Source organism: Perognathus longimembris, chromosome 10 (assembly GCF_023159225.1).
Source record: "Perognathus longimembris pacificus isolate PPM17 chromosome 10, ASM2315922v1, whole genome shotgun sequence".
Lineage (NCBI taxonomy): Eukaryota > Metazoa > Chordata > Mammalia > Rodentia > Heteromyidae > Perognathus > Perognathus longimembris.
Window position 1 is genome coordinate 4,255,134 of NC_063170.1, and position 16,203 is coordinate 4,271,336.

The window sequence follows — 16,203 nt, forward strand, 5'->3', positions numbered from 1 at the left end:
GTGTGCAGCACTGGCCAACGTGGGGTCTCAGCAGAGCCGGGAGGAAGCGACCCCTGCATGGCAGCAGGCTGGACCAGGTGACCCCAGACTGTGAGGTCAAGGCCAAGCCCACACACTGAAGCACGCCTGAAGAAAAGAGAGGACGGCTTCCTAGGCTCTGTTAAAAGCAGGTGCTCCGGTTCTTGTGGGCCCAAAGGCCACCCTGCACGGGGGTCCACAAGGCAGGCGCAGGCACGCCTGCGCAAGGCTGCGAGTGGGATCTTCCCGCGGGGAGCTCAGACCCAGCCTCCACCTGGGTGGCACATGTGTCAGGGGCAATATCACTTAGGAAAGAAAAGCAACTCTCAATTCTGTTTGGAAATCACATTTTCCAAGTGAAAATCTCATTTGTCGTCACTGCTGCTGAACGCTGAGGTGAAAGCACAGTCGCATCTAAGGCTCCCAACACAGGCTCCATCCAAGGACCCAGGCTGAGGGCTCCATCCAGAGTCCGGGGCTGGGGTCCCAGAACACCCCCCAGGAGCCGTCGCTAACCCCAAGGACACCCTATAAGGCAAGGGTCTCCAAGAAACTGGAAGTTCCCATGGTCCCGGGTCAAGCAAGGCCATCGCTCAAAGGCCTGACTTCAGGACTCGGGCGCTTGTAGGCCCCAAGCCAGGCCAACAGTTCCCCATTCCTTGAGAAGCCGGCGTGGGGTGGGCGCCCACTCCCCTGCACAGCTCCCTGGCCAAAGACCACCCGAACCTTCTGGGACGCCCAGGGGCAGAATCCACACATAACTCCAGCACCTTCCTTCCCTAACTTCTTTGAGTATGGTTTAATTACTCCCAAACACCAAGGACCCACTAGGTCACCTGCGGTGGGCCTTGGGTTGAAGGTCCTAGAAGTGCTGAAATACCAGGCCAACCACCCACTGGCTGTCCTTAATCCTCTGTCCCCCCACAAACCAGCTTCAACTCAACACAAGAAGACTGACTCAAGGCATTTCACTTCCACCGAAACTTTCTGGTGCTAATTCCTCTCTCCCCTTTTTTTTATTGGCATGATGCAATGCTCCTTTTCCACCACCCAGACTCTGAGGTCCTTAGTCATCGGGGCAAAGGCAAGGACAGCGGGGGAGGGGTCAGGGGAAAGATCAAAGCTGAGGGGCTTGCTAGTGCCCTGGCGAGGGCACCTGGTTCAGGGAAGAGTCAGCTCTCACAGTTCCCTGACCCCTTGGGTGACGGAGGCGGGACGGCAGCTCCCAGCTCTACTGTGGGAGGCTAGGGCTTCTGACCATGGAAGCTCCTGGAGACAGTTCACAGTGGCCCTCCACCGGAGATGGTACGGCCCTCTGGGGTTGGTACAACTACGGGGCCTAGGTCAGGAAGTCCTGCAGGACTCAGGAGGACCGGCCCCCCACCACCGGGGACCTTGGGCCAGTGGATGACCACAGCTGAGCTGTGTACACTCTGAATGGGATTTCCCGAGACCCCCAGGCACGCCGGAGGGTCCTGCGCTGGGTCTGTGCCCCACACAACTGCCTGTAAGAAGACCCCACTCCATGCCTGCACAGAAGCCTGCCTGACTTCAGGTGGGAGGCTGGGGGAGAAATTTTCCCTCCTTAGTTTGTAAGATCACTGTCATCCTGTGCAACTGTTTTCGTTTTGGTTTTAATAAGGTGGTAAAGAGCTGGTGGAGACAGAAGCCACCTAGATGGAGAGGTTTCACACTACAGGAGAGCGAGGCCCCACCTGGGGCAGGCCACCATGGCAGGGGACAGATGTTCCCTGCAGAAAAAGGAGGCACAGAGGTGTGGCACCGCTCAGAGGAGTGGAGCAGTGAACCGTCCTTGCAGCCCGGGCAGCTCACGCCATCTCAGACCACCACGGAGGCCCCAAGGACTGGAAAGAGGCAGTGGAAGGCAAGCTTCCCCAGGAGGAGCTCCAGGAGGGGCTGCAGGAAGACCCCGGGGGCCCTCCACTTGGGAAGACGCCCTGCTCTGAGCACCGGACCCCCTGCCCTCCTGCGCCTTTGTGGAACCCTGCTCAGCAGACACTCCCAGGGTACCCGTAGACAGACAAGCCTGGGACTGAGTGGCAGCTCCGTCACTTGGAGCAAAGTGTGCAATGAGCCTGCCTGCCTGGGCCCCGACTGCTCATCTGTAAAGAGGGACCACTCAGCACTCACCCATAGACCTGTGTCTGCTCACATCAGTACTGAGTGTGAGCTTTCATCTGCATAAAGGACTCTGGGAGTGTGCTAGGCACTGCATGCTCCTTACTTGTGACCCGGGTCCTTACTGCTACGGTCATGTGGACTGACCTCAGCATCCAGAGGACGGTGAGATCTCCACCAGCTCTCGAAGAAGCTCCCTGCATTTCCACTGTGTAATCTTATCTGTTTCCTGCACCATGGGGCCGGGGGCTTCAGCATGATTGGAAGAAATTGCTACTACCAGCCTGCAGTTATTGTCTGCGCCATGTTGGACCTGCACATCCCTGAGCCCACCCAAAGCAGGCGCGTGGCAGGCTGGTGACACTCAGGGAAAGCCAGGTGTCCTTCCCGGCAAGCGGCCCTGACCCGCTGCCCTCGGCCGTGAGCACCTCTCCACCCCACAGACGCAGCACGATGACACCCCGCCACACCGGCGAGGGGCCCCAGTCCTTGTCGCGCGGCACTGGCACACTCCCCCCCCCTTCAGCCTAGTGCTGGAGCACTCCCCCCCCCCCAGCACCGTTCCTGGAGCTCCCAGTCCTGAGCACTCTTCCAGTCCGCACCTGGGTGTCCATTCTGCACACTGAAGTAATTCATAAAGTTACTCCTGATGCCCACCCTTTACAGCAGGGGTCATGCTGGGCCTAGATGACCTCTCAGCAGCCTCCAGTGTCCTTCCCTGAGCCTTCCCAGGCCTTCTTCCTGCACAGGACTGCCGTGCCACGGCGCCCGCAGAGGAAACGGCACGCAGCAGGTCTCTCCCTGCCACCAGAATTACAGGGGCCATGGCCTCTCCTTTCCCCTGGTGCTGACTGTGCCTGGTGGGCCTCAAGGCTTACTGCTGTGTGCCAAGGAGTCTGGGGGCGAGACCAGACCTTGCAGCCTCCCTCCCTCCTGGACACTGATCTAGACCACGGTTACCCTTGGGTGGGGCTAGCCAGTGCCAAGGGCCTGGGGGCCCTAACCCTCAGGTGGCATGGAGGACTCCCACAGGGCTGATACAGGTGGCAGGCAGGCAGCTACACTAGGCCTGGTGCGGACTGTCTGTCACAGCAGCTGGCCACCCTGGCTGGCACCGCCCCTTCAGCACCAGGGCCCTACTTCCCCAGAGGGAGGAGGGAAGCTGCCCGCTTCCACTCCTGAGGAACTAGGACTGCCTCCGACCCCCACAAAAGCCAGCTGAAGCTCAGGCGCTTCTCCCTTTGCCAGATGACCCCTCCTGAGCTGGACAAAGCCAGCCCCACCCCGGAAGCACCTGCCTGCCTGCCGGATTCCTGCAGGTCACCCACTGGGGACCGGTGGATCCAGCTTGGCTGCTTCCCTGCAAACAGTTTGCCCAGCCTAACCATCCTGGCATCCTGGGAGAGCAGGATCAGCGTGGCACCTGAGAGACAAGCGTCCATGAGAACGGGTCTTTGGGTGGCTCCTCAGCCCTTCCCCACAGGCAAAGCCAGAGGCAAATCAGAGGACCCCAGGCCCTACCACCTTCTTTGGAACCCCGCTAGTGACATATCAAGTTGGTTTTATACAAGGGTTGCTGGGCTATGTAATTTAAAGCCGTACTGCAAAGCTATTTTTCACTATTTATTGGGAGGGAGCCCCCTTTTAAGGAAAAACGAAACACACACACAACAGAAGCACTAGAATGAGACCTTTCTAGAAGAAGCAGCTGCCTGCATGCCTACCACCTAGAACCTTCCAGAGGCCTCCTCAATTGTTTGAGAATAGGAAAATAGAAGGGAAAGAAACTGACTACAGAGCATTTTTCAGGTGTATGCCACTGTTCTGGGTGATTTCTACAACCAATCCAGCCTCAGGACCTTTGCACTAACCTTGCCCTTCCCTCTACCTGGAAGGCTCCTCCCCCAGATAGCCAAGTCTCTTTCTCTGATCACTTTGTATAGAGTACAGGCCCTATCTACAGCCCCTTGGCTTGGCACTGAGATCCTTATCACCACAGTCTACATTTTCCTGCTTTGTAGTCTATTGTCTTTTCCAAGTGCCCAAAACAGTGGGAGTTATCTGCTGAGGGAATGAATGCCAGACTTAACCTAGACGGCCCTCCAGACCTCGCTCCACAGATAAGGAGGTTAAGGGACCAGCCCAAGGCTACCACCTGGGAGGCAGCAGAAGGATGGAGCTCACCTGTCTGATCTGATGTCAAATCTGTGTCTCACATTCACATACACACGCACGTGCACACACACACACACAGTCTCAGCCTCTTTGGTTCAGGTTCAGCTGCAGTGTTGTACGCAGCCCGCTCCCTGCCTGTGCAGGAAACACACCCAGAAACTTACCACCAGAGCAAGGAGTGAGGAAGAGAATTCCTCAGGCACACCCCTCCTCAACCACGGGGCTGAGCACGTGGCTTCCGTCCTGGGGGAGGGAGGAAGTTCTGGACAGAACATGGGGCTCTCCAGTACAGCAGCTCAGACCCATCAGGGCTGGCAGCTAAACCCTCTTGGGACATTCAACCACACCGAACGAGGACTGGATGGGGGGCCAGCTCTCCCCTCTCAAGGAAGCAAGCATTCAAACTGCTAGAATCGAAACAACTGAAAAGAGAGTATCTTGTGTAAAATAGTGAACAATGGGGACTGACCTAAATGCTCACAAGCAGGGGGCCACCTACCCACATCATCAAGGCAAGTCTCAACACGGGAAATCATGTAGCAGTGAAAAAGAACACAGGAGCTGAAATGTATGGATCCTGAATATAGTGCCCAGTGAAGAACAGCAGCACAGAAGTGGATGGACACATCTGGAATAGGCAGCAGGCCACTGTAGGACAGCCATTCCAGACTTGAGGGATGGGGACACAGGCCTATCATACAACTAGAATAGACTGGATTACATCTGTTAGTGTTTCAGGTATGGAAGAAAAAAAAATGTTTTTTTTTCTAAGAGACTAGACCATGCCCCCTGAGGAATCTTTCTTAAACTGCCTGCAACGATCTCAAGGCTGCATACACAGATCTGCTAAACACCCATGGATTTCCCAAATGCACTCTTCACCTCTGGTGACTTCTCTCTAGGGAGCAACAGCCTCTCCCAGTTGTACAGCAAGTAGCAAAGAGGAATTGGAATGTCGGTCACCTGCCAGGGCCCTACTGTGTGTTGGCTGCTCCCAGTAGGTGGTTATCTGAATTAGCAACATCTAGCAGCAAGTCTATATATGAACCTCGACCACCGGCAGCAGAGATGGATAAAAAGCAAGGGAGGGCAGGCCCTGGGCCTGAAGTGACCCCAGCCAGGAAGCTCTGAGCCCAGAACCCAGCACGGGTACCATGTGACACACAAATTTACACCACAGGCACAAACGGTTCATCTTAAATACCCATTCCAACACACTCAAGCAAGTGCCCTGGGCAGCAGTAGCGTCCAGGCAGGCCCAGAGAGACACCAGTGGTTGAGGGGCCCTGGGACTCGGTCTTTGGGATGATTTGGCCTCCAGGCTCTGAGCTTGGCCCAAGGCAGTGCCCCAGAATCCCCTTCCTGCCCCATGAAGCACCAAGGAGGGGCAGGGCCATGCACAAGCCACCTGGGGCTCAAGGGCCACCCCCCCCCACCCCACTGACAGCACCTTGCCTCCCTCTGGGCAGACCCAGAAGCGCAGCAATGCAGGCTGAGACCCCTGCCAGCACCAGGTTCAACAGTGCCATGGCCAGACTGGGCATCTCACCTCAAATGCACTGATTTTGACAACCTAGGGGAGGCAGGCCATGCTGGCTTGTCCTGGGGTAGAAAATTCCCTGCAAAGAATGGCCATGCCTATCTGCTCCTCTGGCACACCCTCCCCCCACCCCTATCAGACGTGTTGTCTAGGAAACAAACTTGATGCACTCCAAACTCTCCCAATAACCAAAAAAAAAAAAAAAAAATTGTTTACTAAATGCCACCAGAAACTAAATGTCAGAGGACTGTGTATGTAACCCAAATTAAAAACATTAACACACGGCCTCGCGCACACAAATGGGTCCTGGGGGAGAAGGGCTGACCCTGGAAAAGCAGTATCTTCATTCTCAAGTGGAAACCCCAGCATCTGGACAGACATTCAGCGGGGCTGACACACAGTAGGCCGCTAACCCAAGTCCACACTCAGAGGACACACCAGGCCAAAGAAGGCAGAGGGGAGCAAGGGCTTCTCTCCAGTCCATCCCTGATGCCCAGAACCATGCAAGCAGTTGAAAAAAAAAAAAAAGGGCGCCTGAGCAAATGCAGCTTGACAATACCAGATACCAGTCCCATGTGCCCCCCACCTTTGGCAAACGAATAAAAAGGCCATTCAAATTAGACCCACCATTCTGAAGGCCCGTGTGTGGTTTTAAAATCAAGATGAAGTGGCAGGTAAGCAGCTTATTTGTACTTCTCTGGCACAGAGGAAACAAAAGCTACAGACAAAGACCTCCGCCAGCGGGCAAACATGTCTAGCAGGTGATCAAATTCAGCCCAGGGATGAGAACAGCAAAATGGATTCTGGCCTTGCTGATGATTACAGCCGCTTATGCAGAACTGCTGGCTGTCGGTTCCTGCCTGTACCACAGCCCACAGCCGCGAAGACCTAGGAAGGCCTGGGCACTGGGAAGGCTGGGTGCAGAAAGAGGAACAAGCCACCACCACCAGACCGTGCGTAGGCAGTCAGCCCTTCCCCAAGCACTGGGTCCTGTGTGGCTGGGAGCAGGGGGCTCCCCTGAGCCTCAGCCTCCTCTCCCAGGAAGCCTGGGAGTTTACAAGGCTTCCAGATCCCAAGTTTCTGGGCACAAGGTTCATCCAACCTGGCCCAGTGTCACGAGCCATGTCAGGTACACTGTGAGGATTTTAATCAGTAACCAACCTGGGAGACCAGCGCAGGGCAAGCTCCAGCCTGACCCCACCGAGGGCAAAGTTTATAGCCAGGCCAGGAGAGGGGTGCTGAGTCTCCAGGGCACCAGACTCCTTTTAAGTCTGCTGGAGAAGAAAGCAAGAGTCCCAGACTCAGAGTGTGCCCAGCTAGATCCCCCCCCACACACACCCCCAGTTGACACAGGAAGGCTCCAAAAAGGCTTCTCCCCAACCTGATGAAGCCATTGGTCCTGGGAGCCAGGTCTTTATTTATCGTTCATGATTCAGTTAACTGGATCAATGCAGACAGACTGGGCAGGCAGTTTGGGTTGTTTACCGGTTGGAATTCAGATCACTCACTCTGGGTCTTGAAGGCACACAATGAACCAGATAATCCCCAGATGGTCTCATCTGGGTTTAGAACTCAAGTGATGGCCATTCCAAGGAAGGATATGGGCCTCCCAGAAACACACCTGCTCCAGGAGGCTCAGGGCCGGCCAAGGCATCCCGCCGGGCCTGAGGGCTGCAAAGGGTTTGTGGGGCAGTGAGCTGCACTCAAATTCACCTTCTTTCACTTGGGCTCCATATTGCTCAACCAAGTGTCTGGGCTGCACTACAAAATGCAGCCAGATTACATAATGCCAGGCCTCCGGGAGCCCCACAGGAGATCCTTAGCTTGCCAGGGGGCCTGCACACTTAACCAGGTGCCTCACCAGGGACAAGATCCCTGGTGGTGGTCCCAACCGCCCTTCTGCCCTGGAGGCCCAGGCAGCCCTGCCTCCACACTCACAGGCGCTAGGGTCCCCCAAGGAGCCAGAGCTAAGGGTAAGGCTCTGCCCCCGTGGAGAAAGGGATCATGCCAGCCCCTGGGACACTTCCTCCTAGCTCCTTTGCATGTTTCCTAACACCAGAACCAGGCTCTGCACCAAGATCAAACTTGTTTCTCTAATAACCCTCTGCTCAGCCCTGGCTGGACTCACAGGTGCTCCTTGCAGGGTGCTACCCACCTGGGCTGGCCAGGGTGGGCAGAGCCGCGGCGGGCTGCTTAACAACCCCAGTCCCCTTCTCACACAAGGTAGCTCTTGAACCCCCAGGATGCGTGAGGGGGCTTCAGCTCCTCCAACACAGGAAGCTGAGGCTCCTGGCTTACTTACACACACACACACACACACACACCCCAGCAGGGTGTGACCTGGCCTTTCATGAGAGGTCACTGTCACTTTCAACCATCCCCTCTCCCACAACTCATTCCCTTCGTGTTGAGGGGAACAGGAAAAGGAAGAAGGAAGCCTAGCAAAGCTCACTAAGGAAGCCAGATTTGGGGGCTCCAGAACCTAGGCAGGGAAGCACTCAAGTGTGCAGTGTCTGTTTTTCATGGAGGTTTCCAGATCCCAGAGGCCCAGCGATTGCAGGCCGGTTTAAGAACATGCCATGCACCAGCCTGGAAGGCAAGACGGTGGCCGGTGGCCTGTCACAGGAGTCTGCAGATACTGCACCACTGTGCCCATGGCAAGGAAAAAATAAGTGTTCCAGGCACACCAAACCCCAAATTCAGAATAAAAGCCCTGTGTGCTTCGATGCTCTGGGAATAGGGGAAGAGATGGGAGTAACTAGGATCCTCTCCCCCCCTCCCCATTCCTCGGAGCATGTGTCACGGCCTGTGACACACCGCCAAGGAACATGGATGCTGGGGAGATGTCTCCACATGCTACACGTCTGTGACATGCATGTAAGTGACACCCCGTTTCCTGGCGAGGCTTCTTGCTCAGCACAGGTGTGGGCAGGCGTCGGGTTCTGCCCCCTCCCACTGGGCTTAGTAAACAGGAGCAGAACCGGAGCGGGTGCACTGTGGGCAAGATGGCCCCCCTCTCCTGAAAAGCCGGGGACCCCCACGGCGGCGAAGCCCAGGCCAATTTGAAACTACCCTGGTTTCAAAACACAAAGCATCCTGTTCAGGCCCTGCCCGCCACCCCCACCCCTCCCCCCCCCCTCGACCCCACCACAGCTGTCTTTCTCCAGGAAGAAGTCCACCATTTGCAGATTCAATTTCAGGCCGAGAGGGGCGTCTCGTCCTCCCCATCTCAACCGGGCTTGGCCCAGCGTGAAAACACGGGCACACACACAAAACAGGACCTCCAGCAGGAAGCCGCACGTACACACACACGCACACACACGCACACACACGCTCCACAGACAATGCAGGAGCCGGGCCGGCCCTCGCCGCCGACCGACCGTCCCCCCCCCTCCCGCCCGCCCCCCGGGCCCCCCACCGCGGCCCCCCCCCAATTAGCGGACGTGAGATGGAAGAGAGGGTGGCCCTCCCGTCCTGCCTGGCAGCCAGCCGGGCCAGGATAAAAGAATAAAGGGCCGGGCCGCGGGAAGAAAGGACCTGGCTTGGGGAGATTCTTTGGGGCTGGGGAGGGGGGGGGGGTGGTTTCGACGTTTTCATGGCGGACTGGAGGAAGGGGAGGGCGGGCAGTGTTTTGTTTCCCCCCCACCCCACGGCTGCTCGGCCCCGGGGGAGCCACGGGTTTCCAGGGAGGCGAAGGGAAGCCCGGCCCCGGGGGGTGGGGGTGGGGGTGGGGGCCCCGGGTCCGGGCCGGGCGCGCGGGCCCCGCACTCACCGTGGCGGACGCCAGGCTGTTGTCGGCCAGCGTTAGGTGGTGCGGCTCCCAGCGCCTCAGGAACTTGGAGGTGAGGATCTTGCTGAGGAAGGTCCGCGGGTGCCGGATGACACAGACCTGGATGTCGCCCTCCTGCAGCAGCTTGTACCTCATGCCGTTGCAGAGCAGCAGGGCCCGGCGGCAGGGCACGGCGCCCATCCTCGTGCCCCCCTCGGGGCCCGGCGCGTCGCCGCCCAGCAGCGGCTTGGTCTCCTCGAGCTGCCGGGGGTCGCCGCCGCCGCCCGAGCTGCTGGTCAGATCCATGGCCGCGCCGGGGCGCGCGGTCGGGGCGGGCCTGGCGGGCGCGGCGCGGCGGCGGCGGCGGCGGCGGAGCCCCGGGGGCGGCCCGCGCCCCCCCACGGCCCGGGCCGGTGGGGGGGGGCGTGGGGCTGGGGGCGCCGCGGGGCGGGGCGGGGCGCGGCCGCGGGGGCGGCGGCGGCGGCGGCGGGCGCGGCGGCGGCGGCGGGCGCTTCCTGGCCGCTTCCCCCCCCTAGCTGGCGGGGCGCATGCCGGCGCGGCGGGGCTCGGGGGGTCGCGGGGGACGCGGGAGGGCGCGGGCGTGTCTCGGCCCCGCGCGGCCGCGCTGTGCGGTGCGTGTGTCCGCGTCCGTCGGTCGGCGAGTGCGCTGCGGGCGGGGGCCGCGCCGGCTGCGGGGCGCTCGCGGGCGGGAGGCGGGCGCGGCGCGCGATTGGCCCCCGGGGGTCATGTGCCCGCCCTCTGACGTCAATGGCGGCAACGGCGGCGGCCGCGGCGGCGGCCGGGCCTCCCGCGGGCGGGCGGGCACGGAGGCGGGCGCGGCCCGGCGGGGCGGGGCGGCCCCTCGGGGCGGGGGGTGGGGGGGGGGACGGGCGGGCGAGCCCCGGCAGGCCCCCCGCGCCCCGCCCGGAATGTGGGCGGTGGGCCGGGCCCGGGCGGCCGCGCCCCCGCGGAGCCGGGCCGGGCGCGGGCTCCGGGCCCTCGGGCGCCCCGCGCCTCCGCCGCCGCACCGACCCCGGGGGCCATCGAGGCTGCCGGCGGCCGCGGGGAGGTGACTCGGGGCCCGGGGGCTCCGCGGGCGGAGCGCGGGAGGCGGCCGCGCGGGGCTCGCGGCCCGGCCGGGCCCGGGGGGGACCCGGGACCCGGGGGCGTGGATCCCGACGCGCCGTGCTGGTAGCCGGAGTTGGAGATGGCAGCTCCTTCCTACCAAGGTCCAGCCCGTGCCTGTCATCCCTGCCCCTGGGAGGCTAAGGCTGGAGCACCGTGAGTTCTAGGCCATCCTGGGCTACACAGTGCCACCCTACCTTTCGAGAGAAAAAAAATATATGTATATTTTTTTTTAAAAGAAGAAGAGGAAGAAGAAGGTGGGGGTCAAAGAGAGAGAAGAAGGAGAAAATGACCCCGGGGTTTACCCAGACACCAGGCCTCATTGCTTTGTCTCGGGCTACCTGGCTTCAGGCCTCTGCTCCTTGTCATCAAAGGGAAGCTTGGGGGTCCTCAGATCTGCTGGGGAGACAGACCTCCCAGTCCTTCTCCTTCCTTCTGCACCTGCACACAGACCCGCCATCCAGGATCCAGGCTGCCTCTTTGTCCTCCCACCCACCACCCACCCCCCACCCCGCACCAGCCCGGGAGAGATACTGGGAGGGTAGTCGTGGGATCGACCACCGTGTCTGAGACACCGACTTAGAAGCAAAGCCATTTCCTGTCCATTATCACCAGGAACAGCGGCCCAGAGGGCCTTCCCCCTTCCCCCCTCCCCAGCCAATGCTCAGCTCCTTAGCCAGGAAAGCCCCGGGAATTTTGCTTGGTGCTGTGGGGCACACCTGTAAACCCTGTGACTGTACAGGGGCAGGCAGGAGTTCCTTGACTTGGAGGCCATCCTGAGCAAAGTTAGCCAGATCTCAAAAACAAAATGCAAACAAGAGGGACTAGGAGTGTAGCGCACACACGCGCCGTAGAGTGCTTGCTAGGGAAGGAGAGGGGGGAAGAAAAATGCTTTTGCCTTCTTGTTCAGGGGCGCATGATGCCTTCGTCTGTTCAGTACCAGTACGGAGGTTCGAACTTGAATTTAGTTATCTTGCTCAAGGCTGGTGTTCTACCACTCGAGCCACACCTCTACTTCCAACTTTGTGGTGGCTGATTGGAGATAAGAAGCTCTTAGCCTTGAGCTGGAAACGTGGCTTAGTGGTAGAGTGCTTGCCTAGGGCATGAAGCCCTGAGTTCGATTCCTCCGCGCCACATAAACAGAAAAGGCGGAAGTGGCGCTGTGGCTCAAGTGGTAGAGTGCTAGCCTTTAGCCCATCGCCTTTCCTGCCTGGGCTATCCTCAGAACCTCAGCCTTTTGAGTAGCTACGAGTAGGGGTTTGGCTGTTTTTGCCTTCTCGTGCAGGGAGGCGCTCTGTAGGCTTGAATTACCTCATCCTGCACACAGCCTCCTTGAGGTGGGAGCGTATTTACACCCCTCTCCTTCAAGACCCGAGAGCCAGGGCTGCGGAGAGCCGGTGACAGGCAGGTCGCAGCTTGCCCTGCGTCACTCGGTAAGACTCCTGTCCGTTCTGCCAGAGGATAAGCAGAGCCGTTCCCTGTGCCCTGGGGAGGTGCTGTTAGGCTACAGATTAGAAATCCATTGACTTCTCACAGGGCACAGGCTTTCCTTCAAGTGCCAAACTTGGACGGGCTTGAGGAAACCATGAAGCGAGAAGGGACAAGCCTGAGACCCACTTCCTCCTACAGACTGAGCTCCTGGGTGGCGGCTGTCCCATCATTTGCTTCTCACAGGGACCCGGGTCCCGGGTGCTGTGTCATCCCCGCTCATAGATAAGGGCACAGAGCGCTTGAGTCAGTCAGGATGGGGCCTAGGCTGGTGTGACATCAGAGCCTGTGACTTAGCCCCAAAGCACGGAGCTCGGAGTCCAGTTCTGTAGGACACCAGGCGGTCACCATACCCGGCTCAGGGCTACAGCAACCAAGACGGGACATGAAACCCCGCTGGGGAATGAGAGTGCCGCCAAGGTATATGTCCCTAGTGCCAACAGAGCGTCAGGAACCAAACGAAAGGGACAGGACGCAGCAAGCCCAGCCATTCAGGAGGCGGAGGAAGCAAGATCCAGGCACAAAGCCAGCTGGGTCCAAGTGGAGGGGACACGGTCACTGAAGAACGAAGTAAAGGGACAGAAACTGATGCTGTGGCTCAAGGGGGAGAGCACGAGGTCCCGGCACGAGCGTCAGGCGCGAGGCTGGGGGCGTAAGCTTATTCCTCTTCCTCCCAACCAGGGGTTACTATGAACCCCAAGATAAGAGTTGAAGGCTCCAAGAAGGTTGGCTGAGGTTTGAACCTGAGCTTCTACGTGGCCTCCGATGCCAAGTGGTTCCCGGTGTTCTGTGGACATTGCGTGTTCCTGAGCAGACACTCAGAAAGAAAGTGTGACGCCAGCCCCAGGCCGTGTTTAAGTAATGATATTTCTTGACGTGCGCGTGAAGTCAGTGAGAGGGAACCCGCACCGCCAGCAGATCGGGGTGTGACGGAGCCCTAGCTGGGAGCCGGGGGCTCCTGGGGGCTCCGAGACCAGGACAGCCACTGCCTGTCCCGGGGGGGGGGGCGGGGGGGAGCCTCCTCCATCGGGACTGAGCCCCTTCCGGCCCATGTGTCAGCTTCCCAGCCAGCAGGCTCCACGGGAAGCCCTGTGGCAGCGGCTCCCCGGGGACACAAGCCCACGGGGGTCCCCCGGGTGGGTCGTGCCCCCACCTTGTCCTCGGCACTCTTGAAGGAGCGGGATGGGGTGGCCACGTCCACGAGTCCACGAGGGAGCGCGAGCGGCCCAGCCGACGACCGCGCATGGTCATCAGTCTGAGGCCCTCTCTGAGCTGCCAGGCCGGCCGGGCTCATCTCCGGGGGTGGCCGCCGTCACCGCCCCCTCACCTCTCAGCCCCATCCCTGCCGCCCCCCACCGGGCAATGGTACGGGAAGCCCAACACACCTGCCCTCCCGCCGGGCAGGATTCCTCTCACCATTGATCGTATCCAGTGGGGTCTGGGAAATAGGTAACAAGGCAGCCCTGCTGAAGAACAGGGAGGGGAGGGAGGGAGGGAGGGAGGGAGGGAGAGCATGACAGTTTGCCTGGTGTAAATCTTCCCACCCTGACTGATTACAAGCAAGCAATATGGATGGCCGGATACGGAACCGAGGCGCTGCGCCCAGGGCGGGGGGCACGGCTCACGTGGCGCCAGCTGTGAACCCCATCCAAAGAGGAGGGCCGGGAGGACTTGGAAAGCCCGAACCACTTCCCAGCCGGACCCTCCGTCAGCCCCGACAGTGGAGACAGTAACTCCAAGACCAGGGAAACTAGCCAGTGTTCGTACACAATACTCCTAGGAGATGATGATGTTTATTACTACCTTTTTTAACAAATAGACCATTTCCTCGTCACTTTGTATAACTTCATCTCTTTGAATGGATACTTGACAGCCAGCTTGCAAAATTCCTGAGAAATTCATCATCAGCTACCGTGAGCCAACTCAGACAGGTGGCCCTGGCTGCCCACCGCGTCCTTCGTCCTTCGCCGGGGCCGGGACTAAGCAAACGCAGAGCGACTGTGGAGAGGCTGGGCCTCGCCTGCTGCTCCCGCTTTCTAACTGCCGCCCCGCATTTCCTCCGTCCTGCATTCATTCCCCATCCTGTTCTACAGCTCCTGTCAGCACCCACTGGTACCACAAGCACAGCCGTCGTGCAGATCTGGTCCACGTGGGTAAGCCACACCTGGGTCAGCGCACCGTAGAATCAGCTGGCCAGGGAGACAACCGATCCTTGCCTTGACTGCTTTCCTGTAAAGTAGACTGCAGCTGGGCACTGGTGCACATGCCTATAATTCTTGCTCCTTAGGAGACTGAGTTCTGAGGATCATCATTCAAAGCCAGCCCAGGCAGAAAAGCCCGTGAGGCTCTTATCTCAGAGTAACACGCAAAAAGTGAAAATGTGGCGCAAATGGTAAAGCTCCAACCTTGGGTTAAAAAAAAAAACCAAGTGAGAATGTGAGGCTCTGAGTTCAAATCCCAGTGCCAGCACAAGGAAGGAAGGAAAGGAGGGAAGGAAGGAAGGAAAGAAGGGAAGGAAGGTAGGAAAGGAGGGAAGGGAGGGAGAGGAAGAAAGAAAGGAAGGAAGGGAGGAAGAGAAAGAGGGGAAGGAAGGAAGGGAGGGAGGGAAAGGGAGGGAGGGAAAGAGAGGGGAAGGAAGGAGGAAAGAAAGAGAGGAAGGGAGGCAGGCAGCCAGCAAGCCGCCTGCCTCATAATAGCATCTCAGTGGCTCACACCTGTAATCCTAGCAATTCAGGTAAGCTAAGATCTGAGGATCACGGTTCAAAGCCAGCCTGGGCAGAAAAGTCCATGAGCCTCATCTCCAAATAACCACCAGGAAGAAACAAACACAGAAGAGGCACCGCAGCTCAAAGTGGTAGAACGCTAGCCTTGAGCTTTCAAAAAAGCTCAGGGTCAGCACCCAGGCCCTGAGGACTTCAAGCCCCGTGACCAACAGCAACAACAACAATTCCACGAGCATCCATGTGCAGTTCCTAACAATCCCGCGGTTGTTTCACATTGGGTTATTTCACATTTCGGTTATTTTGTCATTGGCTGGTTTGGTTTGGTTGAGACACAGGCTTGCTGTGTAGCCCTGGCTGGCCTCCCTTGCAGATAGTCCTCCTGCCTCAGCCACCCTCGGCTGAAACGAAGATGTTCTCCCTCCCTCCCCCTCCCTCCCCCCTTCCCTCCCCCTCCCTCCCAGCTGGCAGAAGCTGCTGCTGTCCCAGCCATCATACTGCTCACTCTCCTGCTGTGGCATCTGGGGGGGGGGGGTTGGGGGACCGGGGTTCAACCAACTTTCTCAGTGTGGGGGCCATGGGGACACACAGGACGGATGGCACAAGCATCTTGCTGGAGCCTGGTGGATTTTAACAGCACGAGAGGCCCGGTGTGTCCTAAAATGCCAGGCCTCAAACACAGGCCCCCCCCCCCCATGGCTGTCCCCCAGTGATCCCGACGTCACAGGCCGCCACCATGCCCTGGCTTCGGAGGAATTCTCTGGAAGCCCCATCTGAAAAGTCTGTTGTGAAACTACATCAGACAGACAAGCATTTCGCGCAGACATCAAACACCGCTGCAAGGAAACAGACACTCCGTCCCGCGCCGCACTGAAAGCATCGGGCGGGTCATAAAACGTGCCTGTTTATCCTGCTTCCTTCCTGGAGCCTTCGAACATCCTTGTCCCCCGTCTCTAAGGCTGAAGTGGGCAGAGGGCGAGAGCATGAGTTCCTATTTAGTGCCAGGTGACAGTGACAGTAAGGGAACTCTACAGTGCCACCCTCCATCTGCTCTGGTTTCAGGGCACAAAGGGGCACAGTTGTGAAAACACAAGCGCCATCTCTTCTTCTCACTTTCACCAAATATTGAAGTCCGGTGTGGTGGTGTCTGCCTGTAATGCCAGCCCTGCGGAGGAAGCAGCCTGGGCCTGGAGTTCAAGGCTGGCTCTCTGCCTTAAAAAAAAAAAAAA

The 16,203-nt window shown here is 59.0% G+C and overlaps 1 protein-coding gene across 1 annotated transcript in view; it reads right to left on the reverse strand.

Annotated features, from left to right (window-relative positions):
• Positions 1–10,044, reverse strand: part of LOC125358139 (c-Maf inducing protein) — a 139,244-nt gene extending 129,200 nt beyond the window's left edge. Inside the window, 1 exon segment of the mRNA XM_048355048.1 lies at positions 9,645–10,044. Coding sequence (XP_048211005.1) covers positions 9,645–9,947 — 303 coding nt within the window. The 5' untranslated portion in view covers positions 9,948–10,044.
• Positions 10,045–16,203: the final 6,159 nt, after the last annotated feature.